The sequence below is a fragment of the Lissotriton helveticus genome, chromosome 6 (genome assembly GCF_964261635.1).
Source record: "Lissotriton helveticus chromosome 6, aLisHel1.1, whole genome shotgun sequence".
Classification (NCBI taxonomy): Eukaryota; Metazoa; Chordata; class Amphibia; order Caudata; family Salamandridae; genus Lissotriton; species Lissotriton helveticus.
Window position 1 is genome coordinate 1638430414 of NC_136067.1, and position 24746 is coordinate 1638455159.

Sequence of the window (24746 nt, forward strand, 5' to 3'; positions counted from 1 at the left end):
CCTGTCCGCTGCTCCTCGTGTCACCGCTCCTCCCCCACACCATGTCCGCCACTCCTCGTCGCGCTCCTGGACGCCGCTCCTCCCCGCGCTCCTGACGTGAGCACGTACGTCGCGGCCGGCGCTACTTCGGAGGGACTACTTTTTTATTTACTGTATATTTTTTAAATAACGTTTTTTTTTTATTTATATAGCCTATAACCATCTACACACCCTGATGATTCCAACGGTGTATCGGGTGTGTGGATTGGCACTGTGGTTCCCGAGTTTACCCGCCTCAAAGGCTGAAAGTTCTTCCTTTATTATAGTAGTATAGATATATATATGCCCTTTTTCTCTGCATATCTTGTCCATCTGCACATCTTCAACTGCCTCTCTTTCCTCTGCAGCTCTCTCTTTTCACTCTTCCCCGAATGTACTTATGCACATCTCCCTCACTTCACCACTTCCAAACATACACTGTACTCACTCTTATTTAGGCAATGTATTTCTTTTTGCTTTTGCCTTGTAATTATTTTGACATCTGTGTACCTTTTTCACACACATTTGAACAGAATTTTAGTTGCAAGTGGAAGGCATGACCATTGTTCTGTATGCTCTGCAGCGAGGCCAAATCCCTGAAAAGGACTTTGCTTTGGCTTCAGCCTAAAACCTAAGCATGGGCTGAAAATTAGTTCTGCTTGTGGAATTTGTGAAATTTTGGCAATTTCGCGATCTGCGTATCGTTCAAAATTGCCAAACAATTTGCACTTTGCGAGTTGGCGAATTTTTTTTGCTTGTTCGCGCTTTTAACAATACAATCTTGCGCGCGCTGCGTTGATTTACCGTGAATCTGAGTTCGCCGAGTTGTTTTCCTCCCGGTTTGCGTGCGCTGAGACATTTTGGATCTGGCTGTGTGATCTCGCGAGACTTTTCGACCGTGAGTATGTCATGGAGTCCCGCCATCTTGCACTGCGAGACTTTGAGATCGCGAATACGTCATAAGGGCCCGCGATCACATATCGTGAGAGTAAACAATCACGAATACGTAGATGCGACGTGCAGCTGACATCCGGTGGGAGATTTCAACAGCTCGCTTTCCGGAACTCGCAAAAATAAAAAATCCGCAATCTCGCAAAAGTTCGCTTTTTTTTGTGAACCGCAAGTACGCTTTCGCGCGTACCGCAAATTCGCAAAACTCACCCATACCTACTAAGACCTCAGAGTTCTCAATCAAAGCCCCTCAAAACACCTGGCACGAGTCAAAGAATGCATTAACCAAGAGTAATAAGATGCACAGAAAAATACAGAAACACAACATGATAAAATAGCTAACTCTCTTGAGGAATGCAATATTAAGTAAAATGTGAAATAAGAGGCAAACTAGATCGCTGACATGCATTGTCTTTACATTTTTAACATTCATTGTTTGTAAACTAATCCATGTATTTGGCAGTAATGTTAAGGCATGAAGATAGGACCAGTGTTGTCGCTATACAGCAGATAGCAGTCTTTATTATAAGCACATATTTGTCCCTTTGCGCTCGACTCAAATATTCGGATCAACTTCCTAAGGGAAGAAAAACATTGCTCGTCTTTAGGATCAATAATGTGGGGAAACAAATACAGCAGTTCTAATTCTAAAGGGGCCAGTAAAGTGCAGCTAGGCCTAGGAATGTCATTGTGAGGGAGGTTAATGTTACCAGGGGTCTCTGAGCACATTATACATAACACAAGATCAGCATTATAACACTTACCATTACCGAGGCCAAGGCACCAAATCACACTTACTTGCCAATACTCCTACATGTGACGAAGGGGAAGGGGTGGGATCTATGCCTGTGCGTGACGAATGGCTGCCATCTCACAAGGACGGAGACTCCTATGCCCGAAACTGTGATGCTGTAAAGGCCACTGGCCTACAGTAAATTCTACCATAGACAGCAATGGCAAGGAAGGGCTTTAGAACGGTAGGCCCTGGGTCACACAGGGCCTACCTAACTGACGCAGTTCAGAAAGGTGACTTACTGCCTGGGTTCCGTCTCCTGCTTTAGAGCTAGGCGGGGGCAGGCAGGCTGTGACAGAACGTTCAGACTTAAATACATTGATTTGTTCAGAATCACAATCGTATCTCTAAATACATCGATCTATTTAATTTTTGGTGCAGGAATGTATAGGAATTTCAGTGGGCGCAGTCCCAGAGCCCTAATGGAGAAACAGCCCCTGTATATAGAACTCAAGCTCTTCACTATTGGTGCCTAATAGTAATCAAGATACTTTGAAAGATTCACATGCCGACTCAATGGGCCTCCATGAAGAATCTATTAGACATTTTATATTTAAAAAAATATATCTTACATTTGTTTTTTTTTAGCATTTCAATAATAATGCGGCAGACATCGCATTGAGGCATAGAGCATGCACCAAACAAGAACTACTCAACCAATCTATCATACTTTAGTGCACTTTTGGTAAGAGATATGTTCTCAGCATAACCTGATTCTCAATTCTCGAAAATCTATATTCATCATTGTTAATTAACACCTTTGGCGCTCATGAGGCACAGTGGAGCTGTGCTCATGACGAGCTGAGCTCGTCATAACGGCAGTGGAACGCCCAAGCGGGGATAATTCCCCTCCTGTGCGGGGCGTTCTATTAAGTGGGCGGAGTCGTGACGAGCTCAGCTCATCATGAGCACAGATCTACTGTGCTGCTTGACGAGCTAAGCTCGTCAAGAGCACCGCGGCGCCACGCACGGCCCCCCACCCCCCGCGCTGCTGGAGAATTAGCCCCGCGGCGAAGGGGTTAATGATTTCTCTTCTCAATCCTGTAATGTTTTCACTCCGACTCCCATTTCATTTGTTCTATTGGGTTATGTTTTTTATCTTGACATCATTTGTTACATCTTTTAGTTGCCGGTGTGCTTCTTTAACATAGCCTTGAGGGTTCATGACGCTTGGTTGCCGCCTTTGTCAGCTGCTTCAATTTTGATGGATTTATTGATATGTAGACTCTTTAAGACGTACCTCTTCTTTTCAGTTAAGCTCTCCCTCTTTTGGTTGTTTTTTACTTAATTGATATTTTTCCAAACATGCAACACTAAATCATGAAAGATATCAATCTTGCAAGAGATGTTTGCAATGAAGAAAGGAAAAACTTCAAGACACAGAGACAGTACCCGGAAGGAAAAAACTGCAGGATTAACGATTGAACAAATTCCTGATACGGTTACCTTATATGAACTTGCAATTTAGCCAAATGTTCAAATCACAGAAAGTCAAATCTTTAAAAAATGTGAGGTAATTACAAACCAACATAAATACATGTATTTCAAATACAAATTGAAAATCTATCCAACTTTATCACCTGACAATAAGATTGAAATCCTTCTTGATTGAGTGTCAAATGATTTGGAAAATAAGAAGTGGACCTGCGGCCCCCTACCCCAAGCTGTTGAACTGGCCCCAGGGATCCTATCCCCAGTGGCTTGACATCATTGCAATGTGGGCAATACCCTGCCTGCATTTTCACGGCGAGGGGACACAACTTGGCTCCGGCCTAGGATGGAAGCAATTAAAACATTTGCTCCTACCCAGGTGGGAGCAAAGTTACTGAGTCAGCTCCTGCTAGCAGCACAACGAGTGCTAGGTGGGGAGCTGGTTCAAGTAGGGGTACCACCAGGGATTTTATTTACTGGTGTGGGGCACTGCAGTGAGTGCAGCAGCCCCCAACATCATTAAAAGAAAACACAGCAAGCATCCTGAGTCATTGAAACCATAACTCCAGGAGAGCTTACCAAATATGTTTTAACACTTTCTTTATGAATGTTTGGTTTGTATGAGTAAGTAAGTAAGTAAGTAAGTATATTTTATTTGCATAGTTAATAAAAACCGTTGCAATTTCTCCATTAAAAAAAATATATTTATACATACTGTACATTATCACCATAGTCTTAATATTACATGTAAAATTGTGTAATTCCTTTTTTTTAAATCATGAAAATACAGATTGACTTCTTTGTAAGCTTTAATAGAGAAGGTTGAGTCCCGGCAGCCTCCTTTCTCCACCATCATAGATTTAGTAATATTGACAATCATTTTAAGTATAGGTCAGCTTGTTCAAGTGACTACAACTGAGTTAAGTATCAAGTTTCTGCATCTTTTTCTCCACCTCCTTCATAAACTTCACCAAACTGCAGTTCAACTGCGGGTCGTCGGGTGCGAAGCAGGCAAGAACTGCATGCCTTCGAGTACGTATTCCTTGTTGGTTGAACTGTAGTTTCAACATGCGTTTCCTTTCCTCTAGCAGTTTGTCGCAGGAACACAACAAGTGTGCTATATCCTCGATTGCCTTGCCACATAGACGACAGAGGATGCCCACTTTATTCTTCAGCCAGTGTGGGAGATGGGTTATGCAAGGTAAGAGTCCCAGTCTGAATTTTAAAAACTTCAATTTTGTAGTTCTTGATTAAGCCAGGTCAAGGTAACTCTGTTGACCTTGTTTAGAGTAGGAGTTTAAAATAAACCATCCATGTGACCTCTTGGTTTGTATGAGTAATGCAATACAAACTCTACTGAGAACAGAAATTACACACATTCTTGTTGCAACATAATTCCACATTCCAATAAGTAAGTTATAACCTGAAAACCCCTTTGCCCTTAAAGTTCACATATTCTAAACACAAAGTGTATTAGTTCTGGTGGGCAAGTGGTTAGTGAGTCAAAAGATCAATCTCTTGTCATATAAGGTTTAAATGCTTTCCAGGCCGTATCAAATTTGACTTGCTTATTGTGTATGATGGAAGTCAGTTTTTCTATGGCAAATACGTTCCAAACCATACTCTACCAGAGGTGGCTGGGAGGTGTAATGTGATGTTTCCAAACTTGTGCCAGGGCCATCGCGCTTCGATCAGGAGGTGGGAAATTAACTTGCCTGCTGGAGTTGTTAAAAGGAATTCAGCGTTTTCACCTGGATCGTCCACAAGTATCACTAGGGGGTCGAGGAGCAAGTTGCTGCTGGTTATGTGGTGGCTGTAAGATAGAATGTCCTTCCAATATGTCTGAATGTGAGTGCATGACCACCAAATGTGCAAAAAATACCTTTCTCCCCAACTCCTTTCCAACACAGCTCCAAGCTCACAGTAATAGTGTGTAGCGGGCGGGAGATGAGTACCAGCGTTTCAATACATGTTGTGCTCTTTCCTTATAACGTACGGTAATTGATGCTTTGCACCTCTATTGAAGATTTTGACCCATGTCTCTGCTGTGATTTCAGTCCCCAGATCGCATTCCCAATGTAAGATATATTTGTGTTTGGGTTTCATTTGTAGGTGCAGGAAAAGGTCCTTGGAGCCAGGTTATGCCTTTAGGTGATGTATTTACAAATATACCGTCTAGGGATGTTTTGTCCCGGTTGACCTGTGGATCTACCTCTCAGGAGCCGGCCCAATGTAAGAGCTGCATTATACGGTAGTGGTCCAATTTAACCAGGGCCCACCTCTCCACAAGGTCCTCTCAAGTGATAATCCTCCCATCCGTGTATAACTCGCCTAGAGTACGGGGTTTATCCACTTCCTTCACTTTAAATTTGGGGACATGGAACCCTGGTGGGAAGTCTGGGTTGTGCGTGATGGGGACATTGGGGAAGGGCAATGTAGTTGAGCCTTCTCTATGGACAACTCCTTCTCAGTATCATCGGCAAGTCAATGTTAGGGGCATTCCCCAAGAGAGATGGCATGAGCAAGTAGGTATGTATTAATGGCATGGCAGAGTAGGAGTGGGTCAGCGGAAGCCACCTCCGGCCCGGAGGAGGCGTAAAATCCTCTGCGGAGTCACCAAAGACCCACCGCCGCATTACGATGGCTGGTGGGTCTTGGTTTCTGTCCGCTGCTTTCCCGCCGCGGTCGGATTACAACCGCGGCGGAAAAGCTCTCATTTGGCTGACAGTGTCTATCAGACACCGCCAGCCAAATTAGGAAACATTTGTAAACATGCTTTTCCGCGGCGGTTTTTCCGCCGTGGAAAAGCATGTGTACTTTTGATTTTGGGGGCCCGTTGCGGGCCCCCAGGGTGTGGACGGGTGGGGGGTGCACATGGGGGGTACCTATGGTACCCCCCAGCATTTACATGCACAAAGCGGCAGGCACCGCGCGGTGCCTGCCGCTTTTTGCATGTAAATGTAAAGCATGCACTTTTAACATTGCGGCGGGTGCTGCTTGAAGCAGCACCCGCCGCAATGTTAAATATCCAGGATGTGACCGCCAGGGTGCGGTCACATCCTAATTTGCACGGAGGGAACGCCACAGCCCATGCGGACGGTCCCTCCACCTCTGGGATGGCGGACGGACGCAAGTCCGTCCGCCATCCTAACCGGCCCCTTATGCAGAGCTTCGGAGTGAAAGTATTGCAGTACATTCGGGGTGTCCTTGGTCATCACATCCTCATTCTGCTTTTTCCTTTCTTCTCTCTCTCTCTCTCTTGATCAAAGTTTGATGATGAAAAATTTGCCTTGTTCCCAAAAATGAGAGCCGATGCACGCCCCCTGCACTCACCTCTACTATTAAGCACTGTCATGGTGTTTAAAGCCCCCAGGCATGTCAGAAGATTTTGCAGGGCCTGGGTGAAAATGTTCATGCAGGCTCCACTTAGCATGAGAATCGGTTTCTAAGGTAACATAAATATCCTCAACACAAGGCAAGAGAAGACACAGCAGCTCCAGCATCATGTGCCATCGAGTAGTATATCCATGCTGCCTGCCTCATCATTAATAAAGAGGGCAGGATTGCCTCAAAACCAATAAATACATTTTGTGGCATGAGAGTGGGGCCCTGAAATGATGTAGGACTTGAGTAACAATACACCGATGCCCTGCTCTTCTAATAGCCTTGACAAACCACAAATCCAACGTTAGTACTTGCTTCACTTTTTGTGCTAGAGAGAATGTATAAGCCTAAGTAATTATATCTCCAGATTGGCCATATAAAATTGGTAAACCTTCAAATGCTGAAACTACTGCGAGAGCCACAGCATGCTCAAAATTAAACCAAAAACGATGATCTCTTCAGTTCAGCAGCAGTACAATCGACATTTTGTAGAAGGACTTTTGAGCCTGTCCACACTCGGACATGTAGGCATATTTGCTGCTTTTTAAGATAGTTCCTCTTCGATAATAAGTATGAGAAAAAAGTTATGCTTAACATCAGAACAAAATAGTTGAAATAAGACTTCCACTGATGGGAAAGGAAATGGTAGAAGTTCAAATCCTTGGAGTATTACAGGATCCTAAAAAAAAGACCATGGGAAACTCTTCCAGGAAGTTGTATCAGGTGCAGTATGCACAAATATGAAGCTATTTTTATATTATGTTTTAGGACAGAAGAGTCCCCTGCATGGTGACGGATGTGCACCCCTGCCCCAGAGTTCCCAGCTGCATGGATATCAGTATCCCTGGTAATGATTTTTAGTCAAACATGGATCATGTGTTCGCGCCATGACGTAGGCCTGTCTCATGGTAGTGCACTATTGTTGGACCGGGAGGAGAGCACCAAGCAGCATCTTCGTGATGGTAGAGGACTATTTGCCCATACCTGGAGATAAGTGACATGACCACGGTGGTGACAGAATTCCTGTTTTGTGCTTCATAGTAATCAGTAGTGTGAGTTTTGGAGAATGGCGGCAGATAGGCTAGTGGACACGACAGAACGTGACAGCGCTGACACCGGGGTGTTGCCTCCTACACTGGTTCCCTCATACTGCCAAGAGTAAAGTTACAAGCAAATTTATAGACCTGGGGTTGGTATTGGCCAAAAGGGAACTTACTAGCCATTGGAAGGTGAAAACTGCCCCGAGCGTGTTGAGGTGGACGAGGGAGCTTATAAGATGGGCGGACTGCGAAGGGATCTTTAGGCTACAGATGGCCCAGAGAACTGGGTGTGAAAAGTCACTGGAGGCAGCGAGAGCATGAGTGGCATTGGTGGAGGTACTGAAACAGCTGAGGGACGACACCGACATTCCCCTTGACGGAGTGGACCCAGCTGTGGGAAATTGAGTGCTTGATATCCTGGCTGGCCCTGATAGCTACCCGGGTGGTCACGGTATTGGATGAGCTTACTGGTGGGAGAGGGCCACACCTGGGGAAATACAACATCTGGAATAGCACACCTGATGCCCTGAAGAGCTGATTAACATCAATAAGCAGGGAACCAAATGTGTAAGCGACATGCCTGGGGGATGGGGAGGGTGGTCACCATGCAGGAGGTGGGGGATGAGTACTTTCACTGTTGATTTGCTTGGGGTTGATTGTGGAGCTGAATATAGAGTTGATGTATGTCTGGAGATGATAGAACTGGAACCGGCAAGCCCGAAGGCCTATAATTGTATTAGATATCTGAGTTTTTCCTTGTGTTGGCACAAGGTCAATTTCTTATGTATGGCGGGACGGTAACCTGCGATTAATATGTATGACTGTAAAACCGAACGCTGGATCCGAACTGCAATAATAGCATTATTGTTATGATGTCACTAATCACCTTATTATCATTTAATACAAAAATCTGTTTACAAAAAAAAAGTCAGTAGTGTGAAAAGACGTTTTTACCTTTTACTGGAGTGGGGACTACAGGCCCTCAAATGTAAACTGCTAACCAGAAATAAACAGTCACTTTTACTGACTGCATAATATATATTTATTCCTGTTGTATGTCTTGAAGTGAATTTGCCTGGATTTAGAACTTAAAACACAGCTCAGGTTGTATGTCAGAATTTGAGGGAAAAACGATCATGCAGCTTAAATATTGTAGACAACATGCCTAACAGAGACGTACATCATCAAGGTACATATATGTGGAGTTATGTAGAGTGTACCAATACTTACCTTTACATTCTTACCTGTAGACTATTCTGGTAGGTGATATTTCTGCCAAAACATTTTGGTAGGTTGATATTAAATTTTGATATTGGTAGTAAACTACAGTTTGCAATTTTTGTCAGGAGATAATTATGTGAGTCAAGATTTTGGCAGTCTTGGTCGCTGTGAGGGTAAATGGTAGGCTGTCCCCCGACTTCCGTATTATAAGAGGAACCCAACGGGGTTGTCCCCTTTCCCCACTTTTTTTTGCCCTAACTTTAGAGCCTTTAGCATGTCTGATCCTTTTCCATCCTGAGATCAAGGGGTTCCAAATTGAGGGCTCTCCTATCTCAGAGGAAAAGATTTCCTTATATGCTGACGACATCCTGCTCTTTCTCCACCTAAAGACTCGATCCCAGAAGTCCTCCACACCTTTGAACGTTAGTGAACTTACTCTGGGTATACAATAATTTGGGAGAATTTCCCGTTAGAGGGCACTTTCATCCGATTGGCCTCCCCCGACAGCTTAAAATACCCAGAGAGTGCTTCCAATACCTGGGAAGTTATGCCACAACAGATTCTGACTGATGCATTACTCAAAACGTTCAGATAATACTAACTGACTTCCAAGCAGATGCTAGCTGCCGAAAAAGACTCCCCATAACACTTTGGGGAAAGGCGGCATTATTTAAGATGATTACCCTCCTAAAATCTTTATATGTTTTACAGAATACATATTACAGGCTCCTTGATGACATTTTCATTCAAATTGAGGGCGAACATAGAAAATTACTTTCGAAACAAAGGCCTTCCTAGGATAGCCCTTTGTAAATTACAATGTAATCCCTACAACAGAGGCATAGGTCTCCCAGATCTCCAGGCCCATTACTGGGTATGCCACCTAATAGATATCAATGACTCATCCACATCAACACTTCCTTAATGATGGTAAGGGAAGACGTGATCTCTTACCAGCTACCCAAATAACCTTGGAGACATGGGATAAGGCAAACTCCTTCATAGGCTGGCAGCAAAAAATCACCCGGGAAACTCCATTATGGATGAGTAGAAACTTGAAAGAAATAACCAAATTAAAAAGGTTTTACCCCCTGGGATCGAATAGGTATTTCTAGAGTAGGCGACTTACTAGAAGAGGGAGCTTTAATGTCTTTTTCCTCCCTGTAGAGGAAATTCCAGCTTCATGACCGTCATTACTATAAATACTTGCAACTCACACACCCTTGGAAAGCCAAAAATATTACCCCAGACTTCCCTGAATTTGTGCCTTTAGAAGGCAGGCTCTTAAGGGATGTTTTATGAGAAAAGGCAGTATCCTACACTTACAAAACTATTATTAATAACATGCCTGATACCCTCTTAAAATTGAGGGCAGCGTGGGAGTTCGATGTTGGTACATTTGAGAATCTTGACTGGAAGGGGGCCTTGATGTTCATGAGAGAATTGGCTATTAGAGCCAGATTTGAATAGGATTTACTACCACAGTGCCCAAATGTATAAAATAGAGGAAACTCGATGGACTGTTCAGGCAGTGGGAGGAAACAATAATACTTCATCAATATATTATGGTCATGCTGGGTCATACAGATATACTGGTGCCAAGTGCTGTCAGAACTCGGTGCAATCCTAGAGCTGCTGATATCTGAAGACCCCAAATATGTCCTTTCAGGGATACCCAATGGTTTTGATGTGTCATGGATGAAACTCTTATTGTCCATTTTCGGTTTGGGTGTGGCCAAACAAGACATGGCCTGGCGATGAGAAGCTTCTGAAGTGCCCAATCTTGCTGAGTGGAGGAGGGGTATGGAGTAATTTATGGCTTCCGAAAGAGTAACTTATAAAAGTAGGTGGTGTTCTCGCAAATTTGGTAAAATATGGGGGGGTGGATTGAATATTACGGACTTGATGATGAGGTTGACATTCCTGCAAGGACCTCTTTGTGATTACTTTGTTTCATTTATGACAACCCTCTTTTTTGTTGTGATGATTGTGATTGTGTTAATGTCTCCTCCCTTGCTCGAGTTGTCCAATAATATTGGACTTCTACTGTATTGTTGTCCTATCGCAATGTTTGCATGTTTCACGGGTGTACCTACCAGTACCCCTTTGTTATTTTTCCATAAAAATCTAAATAAGAACATTTTTTTTAAAATAATTTTTGCAGTCTTTATTTTTTAGTCTGTTTTTACAAAAAAAAGGCCAGATTTAGAGTTTGGCGGGCAGTGTACTCCATTGCAAATGTGACGGAGTACCCTGCCTGTCATACTCTTAGTCGGCCTGCCTCATTTAGAGTTGTGCAGATCTTAAATACCTATTGGCAGAGCCCCCAGTGGCTCAGTTTAAGGAAAACTTCCTCCAACTGCCTGAGTAGGGGGGTCATCAGAGAAATTACATTACACCGCCTTCCCTATTTAAAGTGGACTGCAAAATGTATTTTTCCTGTTCTTCACCCCCAAGAAAAACCTGGCGATGAAGAACAGGAAAAAACACATAATGATCCCCACTCTTGGTGGATTGCCATTAAAACAGACGGCAGACAACCACCAGACTTTTAAGTAAATCGAAAAGAACCACCATGCCAACTGTTTCTTTCAATGTGCAGAGATGACCGCTGGGCTGGCGGTCATCTCTAAATTTGACAGACATAGTCTGTCAGGGTGGTGAAAGTAATTTCCTCCACATTGCTGGATTGTACTTCATTCGCCACACCATAAATAAGGCCCTGTGTTTTCACATTGTATGCTTTTACATAGAAGTGTATTGTCATCCATTTTTTGAAATAAATAATACTATTTGATATTAATTCAGTGATATATGCGATCACATCTGAAGGTAATTATGTAAAGAGTTCCTCTGTTATCTAAGAAACATAACAGTATTTCATTCTCACAACATCTGAGCGTGCTGTTAGGTATGTGGAGGAAGTGTCCAGGAATTTAACACAACCCAACTAAGGGATCCGAACGGAAAATAATTCTTGTTGAGACTTTCCTTGATATTTGGCCGACAGGTTTTAATTTGTGTCCAACATTCTAGACTTTTCCCTAAAAGTAGGAGTGTCAAATAGCCATTAAAACTAGATAGTAAATTATGGTTGTGATTCAGTGCAAAAACACTGTTAGGCACACTACTGTATTGTTTCCAAAAATTGTTCGAGCTCTACTAACATGCAAGGACAAGCATTAGAAATGCAATCGGGCTCGGATTTATTTGAGTTTGAGCTAATGGCATTGTAAATGCCAATGAATTGTTGCTATGTGTTATGGAGTGTGTTCATGTGGTGTGTACTGCCAGTGATCTCCTTGTGAGTGTGAGAATATTGCACCGTTACTGCCTGTGATGTCCTTTTGTGAGTGTGAGAAGCTTGCACCTCTGCTGCCTGTGGTCTCCTTGTGAGTGTAAGAAGCTTGCACTGCTGCTGCCTGTGATGTCGTTCTTGTGAGTGTGAGAAGCTTGCACCGCTGCTGCTTGTGATGTCCTTCTTGTGAGTGGGAGAAGCTTGCACCTCAGCTGCCTGTGGTCTCCTTGTGAGTGTAAGAAGCTTGCACAGCTGCTGCCTGTGATGTCCTTCGTGTGAGTGTGAGAAGCTTGCACCGCTGCTGCCTGTGAGTATGAGAAGATTGCATTGTGCATCTCTGTGCTGTGCCTGTTCTTTGTAAGGGACTCTTGCTCTGTTGCTGCTGCTGCCTTGGCACAGTACCTGCTGTGAGTGTGTAAAGGAAGCTTGCACCACTGCTGCTTGTGATGTCCTTCTTGCAGGTGTGAGAAGCTTGCACCTCTGCTGCCTGTGGTCTCCTTGTGAATGTAAGAAGATTGCACTGCTGCTGCCTGTGATGTCGTTCTTGTGAGTGTGAGAAGCTTGCACCGCTGCTGCTTGTGATGTCCTTCTTGTGAGTGGGAAAAGCTTGCACCTCAGCTGCCTGTGGTCTTCTTGTGAGTGTAAGAAGCTTGCACAGCTGCTGCCTGTGATGTCCTACTCACTACTCTACTCTACTCACTACTGTACTCACTACTCTACTCACTACTCTAAACTCACTACTCACTACTCTACTCACTACTCTACTCACTACTCTGCACTCACTACTCACTACTCTACTCACTACTCTACTCACTACTCACTACTCTGCACTCACTACTCTACTCACTACTCTACTCACTACTCTACTCACTACTCCCTACTCTACTCACTACTCACTACTCACTACTATACTCACTACTCTACTCACTACTCACTACTCTGCACTTACTACTCCCTACTCTGCTCACTACTCACTACTCTCCACTCACTACTCTACTCACTACTCACTACTCTACTCACTACTTTCTACTCACTACTCACTACTCGACTCACTACTCACTACTCTACTTACTACTCACTACTCTACTCACTACTCTGCACTCACTACTTTACTCACTACTCTACTCTACTCACCTCACTACTCTACTCACTACTCACTACTCTACTCACTACTCACTACTCTGCACTCACTACTCACCTCACTACTCTACTCACTACTCACTACTCTGCACTCACTACTCACTACTCTGCACTCACTACTCACTACTCTGCACTCACTACTCACTACTCTACTCACTACTCACTACTCTACTCACTACTCTACTCACTACTCACTACTCTACTCACTACTTTACTCACTACTCTACTCTACTCACCTCACTACTCTACTCTACTCACCTCACTACTCTACTCACTACTCACTACTCTACTCACTACTCACTACTCTGCACTCACTACTCACTTCACTACTCTACTCACTACTCACTACTCTACTCACTACTCACTACTCTGCACTCACTACCCACTACTCTGTACTCACTACTCACTACTCTGCACTCACTACTCTACTCACTACTCACTACTCTACTCACTACTCTACTCACTACTCACTACTCTACAGGCTCTTAAGGGATGTTTTATGAGAAAAGGCAGTATCCTACACTTACAAAACTATTATTAATAACATGCCTGATACCCTCTTAAAATTGAGGGCAGCGTGGGAGTTCGATGTTGGTACATTTGAGAATCTTGACTGGAAGGGGGCCTTGATGTTCACGAGAGAATTGGCTATTAGAGCCAGATTTGAATAGGATTTACTACCACAGTGCCCAAATGTATAAAATATGCACCGCTGCTGCTTGTGATGTCCTTCTTGTGAGTGGGAAAAGCTTGCACCTCAGCTGCCTGTGGTCTTCTTGTGAGTGTAAGAAGCTTGCACAGCTGCTGCCTGTGATGTCCTACTCACTACTCTACTCTACTCACTACTGTACTCACTACTCTACTCACTACTCTAAACTCACTACTCACTACTCTACTCACTACTCACTACTCTGCACTCACTACTCACCTCACTACTCTACTCACTACTCACTACTCTGCACTCACTACTCACTACTCTGCACTCACTACTCACTACTCTGCACTCACTACTCACTACTCTACTCACTACTCACTACTCTACTCACTACTCTACTCACTACTCACTACTCTACTCACTACTTTACTCACTACTCTACTCTACTCACCTCACTACTCTACTCTACTCACCTCACTACTCTACTCACTACTCACTACTCTACTCACTACTCACTACTCTGCACTCACTACTCACTTCACTACTCTACTCACTACTCACTACTCTACTCACTACTCACTACTCTGCACTCACTACCCACTACTCTGTACTCACTACTCACTACTCTGCACTCACTACTCTACTCACTACTCACTACTCTACTCACTACTCTACTCACTACTCACTACTCTACTCACTACTCACTACTCTACTCACTACTCTACTCACTACTCACTACTCTGCAGTCACTACTCACTACTCTACTCACTACTCTACTCACTACTCACTACTCTACTCACTACTCTGCACTCACTACTCTGCACTCACTACTCACTACTCACCACTCTACTCACTACTCTACTCACTACTGCACTCACTACTCTGCACTCACTACTCTACTCACTACTCTACTCACTACTCTACTCCCTACTATGCACTCACTACTTTGCACTCACTACTCTGCACTCACTACTCTGCACTCACTACTCTGCACTCACTACTCCCCTGCACTCTCTATGCACTCTGCACTCCCTATGCACTCTAAACTCTGCACTCCCTATGCACTCCTTATGCACTCTGCACTCTGCACTCCCTAAGCACTCTGCACTCCCTATGCACTCTGCACTCCCTATGCACTCTGCACTCCCTATGCACTCTGCACTCTCTATGCACTCTGCACTCTGCGCTCCCTAGGCACTCTGCGCTCCCTATGCACTCTGCGCTCCCTATGCACTCTGCGCTCCCTATGCACTCTGCGCTCCCTATGCACTCCCTATGCACTCTGCACTCCCTATGCACTCTGCGCTTCCTATGCACTCTGCGCTCCCTATGCACTCTGCACTCCCTATGCACTCTGCACTCCCTATGCAATCCGTATGCATTCTGCACTCCCTATGCACTCTGCGCTCCCTATGCACTCTGCACTCCCTATGCACTCTGCACTCCCTATGCACTGTGCACTCTGCACTCCCTATGCACTGTGCACTCTTCACTCCCTATGCACTCTTCACTCCCTGCGCACTCTTCACTCCCTATGCACTCTTCACTCCCTATGCACTCCATATGCACTATGCACTCCCTATGCACTATGCACTCCCTATGCACTCTGCACTCCCTATGCACTCTGCACTCCCTATGCACTCTGCACTCCCTATGCACTATGCACTCCCTATGCACTATGCACTCCCTATGCACTATGCACTCCCTATGCACTCTGCGCTCCCTATGTACTCTGCACTCTGCACTCCCTATGCACTCTGCGCTCCCTATGCACTCTGCGCTCCCTATGCACTCTGCACTCTGCGCTCCCTATGCACTCTGCACTCCCTATGCACTCTGCACTCCCTATGCACTCTGCACTCCCTATGCCCTATGCACTCTGCACTCCCTATGCACTCTGCACTCCCTATGCACTCCCTATGCACTCTGCACTCCCTATGCACTCTGCACTCCCTATGCACTCTGCACTCTGCACTCTCAATCTGCACTCTGCACTCTCAATCTGCACTCTGCACTCTGCACTCTCAATCTGCACTCTGCACTCTCAATCTGCACTCTGCACTCTGCACTCTCAATCTGCACTCTGCACTCTCAAACTGCACTCTGCACTCTGCACTCTCAATCTGCACTCTCATTCTGCACTCTGCACTCTCAAACTGCACTCTCAAAGTGCACTCTTCACTCTGCACTCTCAATCTGCACTCTCAATCTGCACTCTGCACTCTCAATCTGCACTCTGCACTCTCAAACTGCACTCTCAAACTGCACTCTCAAACTGCACTCTCAATCTGCACTCTCAAACTGCACTCTCAAACTGCACTCTGAAACTGCTCAATCTGCACTCTCATTGTTTTTTGCCTCTTAAGCCTGACGTGAACGTAGTCACTGCCCAGCAAAACTAGAAACAGGGGGGAACAAGGCTTTATTGAAGTCTCAGGGTACTTTGCCAGGAGGCGGAGGGCTGCAAACAGCCTTATGCAGTGACTGGCCTTGAAGCTACAGGAAACTTCTCGCTTTTTCACTTTTTTTTTTAAAAAAGTTTTACACTTTGCTTTGATGCGGACGCTTTCTTACACTGTGGCATGGAGTCATCCTGCTCAGCTCTCGGCCTCGCGCGCGCGCCACTGCAGGCATATGTTTTCAATTATCTCCGCCGTGATGGCGAGATAATTGAAGATATATGGCCTTCTGCTCTTAAGACCATGCCTTTCACGTCTTCCCTACACGGAAAGAAAACACAGGAAAAGCACGAACGCCGCCATTCACAGCAGACTGGTGAACGCGCCCACAACATCTGCATTACATTATCGCGGCACCCTGACAGCTCCTAATTGAAATTAATGGACTCCTGTGCGCGTAACCACACAGAAAATGCCAAAATGGCGCACGCAAAATTACATATAGCCTATCGTGTCAAGGCTACTAAAAAGACAGCACAGCGAAGACGAATCACTATGCTGATGCCATAAAAAAAGCACGTGCACTAAGGAATGTTGCTTCCCCGAGCCCTAAAGAAACCTTTTTTTTTTCTTTAACATTAGGAGCTCGGAGCTCCGCCCCACTTCGTGGTGACGTAGGCCGAGCCCTAAAAAATTGACTCGTGTAAAAAGCAGGTTTCTAGATCATGAACTTTTTTTAAAGCGTGATCCAAAAACTACTGCTGTAAAGAATAAAGAATAAAGGAAATGTAGACATATGACTCCAGATACAAGGGTCGTGGTACTATCTTGTATTACTGTTAAATTAGAAGCACTTGTTAGTTACAGTACTTAAAAATATTGAAATTGGCAAAACGTTTTCATTTTTTCAGACACTTTAATATTGTTTTATTATTGTCATGGTTTTTTACTCTAAAACACATTAGCCTACGTAACTGCATTAACGACCTGTGTGGATTAAGAAAAGGTTTCAGCGTCGCATATCCTTCACCAGATATTTTGGCTCGAACAAATACATGGCATTTGCTCACTTATTTCTGAACATCCGTCAAACAAGTAGAATTAGGAGTTTAACTTTTACTTTAGGCAACTCCCATTAAAATGCTTCTTTTGTTTGCCAGAATAATATCAGATGAACTCCTGGAAAAATCTAGAAATTACGATTTCTGCAGTTTAGCAGATGTTTCACAGGCAATTCCTACCTACCTAATGCGTTTATCAGATTTTAGGTCTAATTCATGTTTACTCTTGAGGCAGAGTTGTAGGAGTCATTCACCCATGAAACCATAAGGGTTATTACTCTTAAGGGAACTGAACGAGAAGAAGAAAATGCCAGGGGCATAAAACAACAGCACTAACCCTTATAACTATGAGGAGGTGGAAGGCAGGGACGGTGTGAAAGGTGCATGAAGGTGTTGTTTGTAAGTTACTACTGATTTTGCCATGTCAGAAGGACTAGCCTGGTGATGGTCTCCGAAGGTGAAAGATGAAGTCTCTGGTTTTCAGATAGGTCCAGTTTGTGGATCCCTATTAGGGCACAGGGTGCTGCAATTTGTGTTCTAAATTTCCACCAGTGCCTTGGAAGGTAGGAGATGAAAAGGTCGAGTTTGGGAGCATAACTGTAGGAAATTAAGGGTGCCTCATGGTGAATGCCTTGAGGAACCTGGTATTTGGGGTTCCATGGAATTAATGGTATTCTTAGGTTCTACTGGACATTAGGCGACTGACCTTCACCTTTCAGTTAGGGAACAATAGAGCACAATACATCACTAAATATAGGGAGAGGATTTTACATATTGTGCCTCAGTGGGATGACAAGTTTGATTTCATTCTAGTTGGGTTAGAGGAGGGAGTGGCGAGGCTTCCTATAGGTACAGGATTAGATGTCCCTTTAAGAAATGTGCCTTCAGTTCATTTTTGTACCTCAGGGACATTGTGGTTACCCTTACCAGCAAACCGATGTTGTTCCAGATTCTGGATGCTTGGTTCAAATACCTGATTCTAAGTTTTTCGATTTTTCCTTTTTTTTACTTGATTTTGGCAGTGTCCTATTCCTTGTTATATAATTGGCCGACATAGATGTATATTTCTCCACCTCTTGGGGATGATCAATGTTTTGTATGTTGGACTGGCACTATTTTCTGTCTAGCTCCTTTGGGGTAGGAGTGATGTGATCATACACGGTCCTCAATGAGTTTTGTGCTGGCACAGAGGATACTTTTCAGTAGATCCAGGTGATGTACATAATCCTGGCAAGCAGAGCATTGCTATCCTCTGGGTGGGAGAGAACCAAGTATGTGATATTGTTCTGTTGTTTAAGTCTTGCCTGAGACAGCCATGCACTGTTGCTTGTCAGACATTTTAATAGCTTGCAGGGGCTGAGAGCCCACCCATTGCTTACCATTATTCGGCTTCATCTCCACTCTCATTTACTGGTTTGTCTTTAGTCAGCACACTCTGGCTATACTTCCTCTTAGTGTGTTTGGCCTAAGTACCGCTTCCTTCGCCACAGTGTGTATCCTTCCACTACTCGCAAGCTTTTTGAGGTACTTTTTTCTTCTTTTTCGGGTTTCTGGCTTTGTCATCATTGCTCTTTCTGTTGCTGTTGTGCACTCCATAGTTGCTTGCCCCTTTATCATTACTTACCCCACCCTTCTCTCAGATTGTTGACCGTCTCTCCCGCCCTCCTCCCACATTGTGATGCACCCTTCTCCCGCGTTGTGTTGGTCTCCCCATCCCCCAGCCCCTCCCAAATAGTGTGGCATGCCCCGTCCTCCACACCCCACTCCTGTGTTCTGTGCAAGTGTGATCTCCTTGCTAGGGATATTAGCCACATATACAAGATAACACCATTAAGCAGTCGTAGAGGATTTAGGAGCGCCGGGTAATCTTTTGCTAACCACAGCCTCCCCTGCCTACACTACTACAAACAGAAGGAGGCCATTCTGTTGGAGGTGCACGACAAACCAACTGTTGACTTTGAAGGCTTCAAGGTAAGGGTTATATCAAGATTTTTCTCTGATGATTTTGCAACATCGCCTTTCCCTCCATCCTGTGACAGACATCCTCCATGAAGAGGGTGTTAGATATGAGAGGGGACACCTCTTCCATCCTCAATTTGTGTGGAATAATAAAACTCAGAGTCTCCGAACTCTGGACGAGGCCAAGTCATTGGTAGATATGCCAGGGTTCCATGAGACCCCTTCTGACTTGCACTTTGCACAAGGGCGGACCACCCGTCAGTAGGCCCTCTCTACTCCACTCGACCGAGGAAAGGTAAAATTTGCAAATCTTCCAAAACTGAGCCAGAAGGAACGAGGCGCGTTGACACATCAGTTACAACATCAGGTCGGTGCTTCAAAGGCAGACAGTGTCCATTGATATTGAGGCAGCCTCTGCCTCCCTTGCGGTGGCACGATTGCTACACATGTTTTACATACTAGAGACCCTAAGAATTCTACTTCACAGAAGGCTTTATGTCTCAGATGCCAGTCCGCATACCGTATGGACTTCTTTGGCGGCATAGCTCCTCTTGATTCGCCATGATGGAAGAAGAGACACTGCGGCTCGACAACATGGACCCTCAAAGCTTGAATGTTTTTGTACCCAGGCCAGGAACTGTTCTGTTTCAATGTTTTTTGTTTCCTTTTCTCTCTTTCCTTTCGACATCTTCTATAGGCTCTCTCCCTTTGCAGACACCACTTACTGACAATTTTTATGGGGACTCTTTACATAGCTGTGGGCCCACTTGATTTTCATTAGAATACACTCTATGTTCAAGCAATGGTTAAAATACTTAGCCTCACTGTCAGGGGTTTCAGTGCCCGTGTGAAACGATTGGCTCTCCTCTCTCTTATCAGGGAGGCCTACTGTGATATTTGTCTTCTGCTGGAGACACATCTGCTTAAGACTGACTAGAAGCTGCTACGAGCCAGGTGGTTCGACTGCTAATACTTCTCTATTCTACATGGCAAGAAAACTGGGGTGGCAATCCTATTGGCAACACACTTCCCTGGCCGGGTGACCCAGACACACATGGAGATACCGGGCAGACTGCTATCCCTACATATTGACATAAAAGGACATCAGTTTACACTGGCCAACCTTTATGGCACCAATCACCACAAAGAATCCTTTCTTAAAGAGGCACTTGGGGGGTGTTCTTACCACCCCCGATGTGGATGTCATTGTGGGAGGGGACTTTAACATAGTTGTAGACACACAATTGGTCAGGTCCACCCAGAGGCAGAGGGGCAGGCGGTGGCATTATCTCCAGCTTTCAAACACTGGTTGGCCGAGGTGTGATTGGCAGATATATGGTGACAGACACACCTGACTGCACAAGACTTCACCTTCTTTTCCACAGTGCATAAAACATATACCAGCATTGATTTCTTTCTTACTTCCCCACGCATTACAAAGGCTATATCAATGGTAGTCATAGGGGTGGCTGCTTTGTTGGATCACTCTCCTATCACTCTGCAGTTCACACAACTTAACCCTACTTCATTTGTCCGCACTTTGCATCCAAACGCTAAGCTCCTCACCTACGGTAGTACAGTCATGGAGATCAAAGACACCATTGTTGCCTTTCTAGCCACGAATGACGCTCCGGCCACCTTTATTGTGCTACTATGGGACGCAATAAAGGCTGTAGTGAGGGGTCAGTTTATACCCATAGCAGCACGCATTAACATGGATAGGCGCACTAAACGAACACAGTTAGAGACCACGGCCAAGGAGCTCGAGGCTACCCACGACCGGATGTATGACGGTACCACGCGTACTTTCACAACGCGTACCGTTACCACGCTACTTTTACCACGCAAGTCGTTACAACGACTTGCGTGGAGGGGCGCTGGATAGTAAATTATTTAATTTACTATTCCAACTCCAGTCCCCGTGGACTCTAGGGAAAGGAGTTGGATAGTAAATTAAAGTATTTACTATCCTGGAGCGCCCCCCAGCGCATGTCGTTGTAACGACATGCGTGGTAAAAGTAGCGTGGTAACGGTACCGCGTTGTAAAAAATGCGTTGTTACCGATGTATACCCCCACGACCGTATAGGTTCTCTGGCAGACCGGTGCCAACTTACTGTGGCCCGTAAACATCTGAAAACCATACACGTGGACAAGGCAGAGTATTCCTTGTTGCGTGTAAAACAAAAATACTACCCTGGAGGGAATAAAGCAGGATGTCTCCTGGCCCACCAGCTCTGCTTTCAGGTGATAAATTGTATAGTTGGGCTGTTGAAATCCAATGGTGCCCTGATCCTTTAGGAAGAGCTGATCACTCGGTATTTTGAATCCTTTTATGCCAACCTGTACACCGCAGAATTACTTGACCCTGACGTTATTGAGGCATACCTGGAGCCTACTCCTTTAGCCTGCATCCCCTCCCATGGAAGTCCCCAGTTTAGACCGGGACATTACTCCCAATGAGGTCCTCATGGCTATACAGCGCCTCCTACCCAGTAAAGCACCAGTTCATGATGGGTACAGCGTCAAATTTTATACAGCATTTGGAACACTCTTGGCCCCCATATTGGCAAGGTTATAGAACGATTTTAGCACCACCTTTTCCCTCACACCCATGATGCAACTGGCCACGATACAGTCAACCCTAAGCCTGGGAAAGACCTCAGGTATTGCTCCTCATACTGCCCCATTTCCTTGCTGAATGTAGATGCCAAGATCTTGCATAAAAGAGGAGGAAGGTACCCCTATGATTTACACAGGGACGGGGTATACATGTAAGATAGAAAGACTCAGAACCCTGTAGTGTGGTGTCTAAAAAAAGGGGGCGGGTCCCTTTCTAAACACAACAACTAAGGTAGTGTTCTCTCTTGTTCCAATGTCAGTTACCCGGACACTATTTATTTCTAAAACACATTCAAAAATGCTGAATGCTTCCTGGTAACCCGTTGGAGCAGAGAGGCCGCTGTTCCCCGCACAGGTTTCATGTTTGATTTATAATCAGTGCATACTTCTGGCACGGACCACAAAAAGAATTTACTTAACTGTGCAAATTATAAAATGCAGTGCAAGTGCATGGAAGTTATATGCAGCTCATTCATATGAAAGGAAACTGCTCTTAATAAGATAACTTTTAATCCTCCTCCGCACCCAATAATACTAGACGGTGGCTCCAACTAGCATAAGAACAGGACTTATTATAAAAGTAAAGGGCCCTACCAACGAGTTAGAAATGGTGGTGAAATAATTGAACCCCCAAAGATTATGTAATTGATTAAACCAAATCCACCAAAGTATTATGATTTTAAGAAAAATTTCGGTCCTGATGAAGGTGAAAATATAGATCTATCACCGAAACGCTGCGTCGACTTTTGTTTTTAACTTGCTTTGTAAAGTTTTTATATCCATATGATTAGATTGTAACCCGATAGGGAGGAATATTAATAAGGATATGTGTACAAATACGTAATGTAGTTTTATTGAATAAATTCATCTTTTTTACATACCTGCAACTGTAGAGGAGAGTTTTTGAGAAACTGTATGCTGTACTGTGATACAAGATATGGTGGTAAGATATATGTGTTTTAGAAATAAATAGTGTCAGGGTAATTGACATTGCAACAAGAGAGAACGCTACATTAGTTGTTGTGTTTAGAAAGGGATCCCCCCTTTTTTTAGGCACCACACTACAGGGTTCTGAGTCTTTCTAGCTTAGATGCCAAGATCTTTACAGATATTCTGGCCCCTAGGCTAGCTCCTAACATGCCAGGTTTGGTGGATCCAGATCAGACAAGACTTATACCCAAGCGAAGTTTCAGGGACAACGCCAAGCGCAGATGCCAAGATCTTTACAGATATTCTGGCCCCTAGGCTAGATCCTAACATGCCAGGTTTCGTGGATCCAGATCAGACAAGACTTATACCCAAGCGAAGTTTCAGGGACAACGCCAAGCGCAGCTGTCACCTCCTTGATAAGAAGTTCCTCTGGGATGGGAATAAAGCGAGGATGGCAAAGGCATACCTGCCTCAGGCGGTAGGGAGCCTTGGGGTCACAACTGTGATACATGGTGGAGTTGTCCCACCCTTTCACAGAAAAACATTGGTGTTTCATGGGTCGGGCAGTGGCAGGCATGCATATATGAAAAGTGCTGTGGTTACCAAGGGCACACGACCGCCCAGGGTATATGTCTCACCAATTCTCCATGCCACCATGAATGTATATGGGGCAGGGTACAACTTCAGAATGGCCCATTCACTCCTATTTCCACCCACCTATATTTGGAACCAGCTTTCCCACCTGCACTGCATGGTTCACTATATAATGTGTTGCAAGAGGCTAACTGTAAGAGAGTGGGAAATCTTTTTGATGCTGGTGGTTTTATGGACTTTTTCCAACTTCAAATGGTTTATGGCCTCTTTTCAAAGGCCCATTGGCAATATATAATCCTGCGTAACTGGGTGTCTCCACCCGCGATCCGTTCCCATGCAGCAGACCTCTCACACCGTTCGAGAGGTGGCTCCTTACATGCTCCTCGACAAACGCTTGCTATCTGATATCTATGCTTTCCTCGTTCCTTCAAAGATGCTGCCTAAAACATCTGCACAGCGTAAATGGGAGGGGGATGTGAGTGCAACTTTATCAATAGGGAACGGCGAGATATTATTCATTGGGCCCACTCCACTGCACACAGTACATCTAGTAAAGAAAAGTTCCTCAAAACAGCACATTATTGGTATTACACCCCAGCGCGTATCACACACCAGATGAGTGGTAGAGACGGTGCATGTTGGTGGCAGAGCGGGCAGTTAGGCACCCTGGCTCATAATTTATGGCAGTGTCCAAAAATAAGCTCCTTTTGGCAGGAGATTCTTGATGCTGTGGATGACATATAGGACACTGTTATTCCCCTCTTCCACAGTTATGTCCTGCTTCGATTCCCAAATCCATTGACATATCCATAAGGAACACCTTAAGGGCAAACTATCACCCTAGCATTGGGAGCCGCTCAGCAGCTCTTACTAGCTCGTTGGGTAAAGCACATCATCCTGACTTTTAGGGACTGGCTTTACAAAATCTGGGAATTTCTGGGAATGAAAAAAACTGACAGCAATACCGACACATGCGCTACCATCATTTGATAAGACATGGGGACCATGTATTCGCTACCTCTCAGATGAACTCTGAGAATTTACATGTCCACATACCTTCGAATCCTGCGCCTAACCCACACCGACAGTGATCTTACTTAGCTGAACTATGACCCCTCCCCCATGCTCTCATAGTACGCCTTGGATGTCTTATTTGCTCCAATAGCCATCACCACATACCTCGTTCTTCTTTATCCCCCCCTCCACCATTTTTCCTTCAGGTCACAGTTAATTAGTGATATCCTGCCATCCG

At 44.7% G+C, this 24746-nt stretch overlaps 1 protein-coding gene across 2 annotated transcripts in view; it reads left to right on the top strand.

Annotated features, from left to right (window-relative positions):
* ACYP2 (acylphosphatase 2) overlaps positions 1-24746 on the top strand; it is a 760277-nt gene that overhangs the window by 516738 nt on the left and 218793 nt on the right. The window contains exon 3 of one of the 2 annotated variants that reach the window (XM_078649479.1): positions 4282-4394. The exons of the other annotated variant lie outside the window; for it this stretch is intronic. Coding sequence (XP_078505605.1) covers positions 4282-4394 — 113 coding nt within the window. The remainder of the gene's footprint in view (positions 1-4281; positions 4395-24746) is intronic. 2 annotated transcript variants of the gene reach the window in all.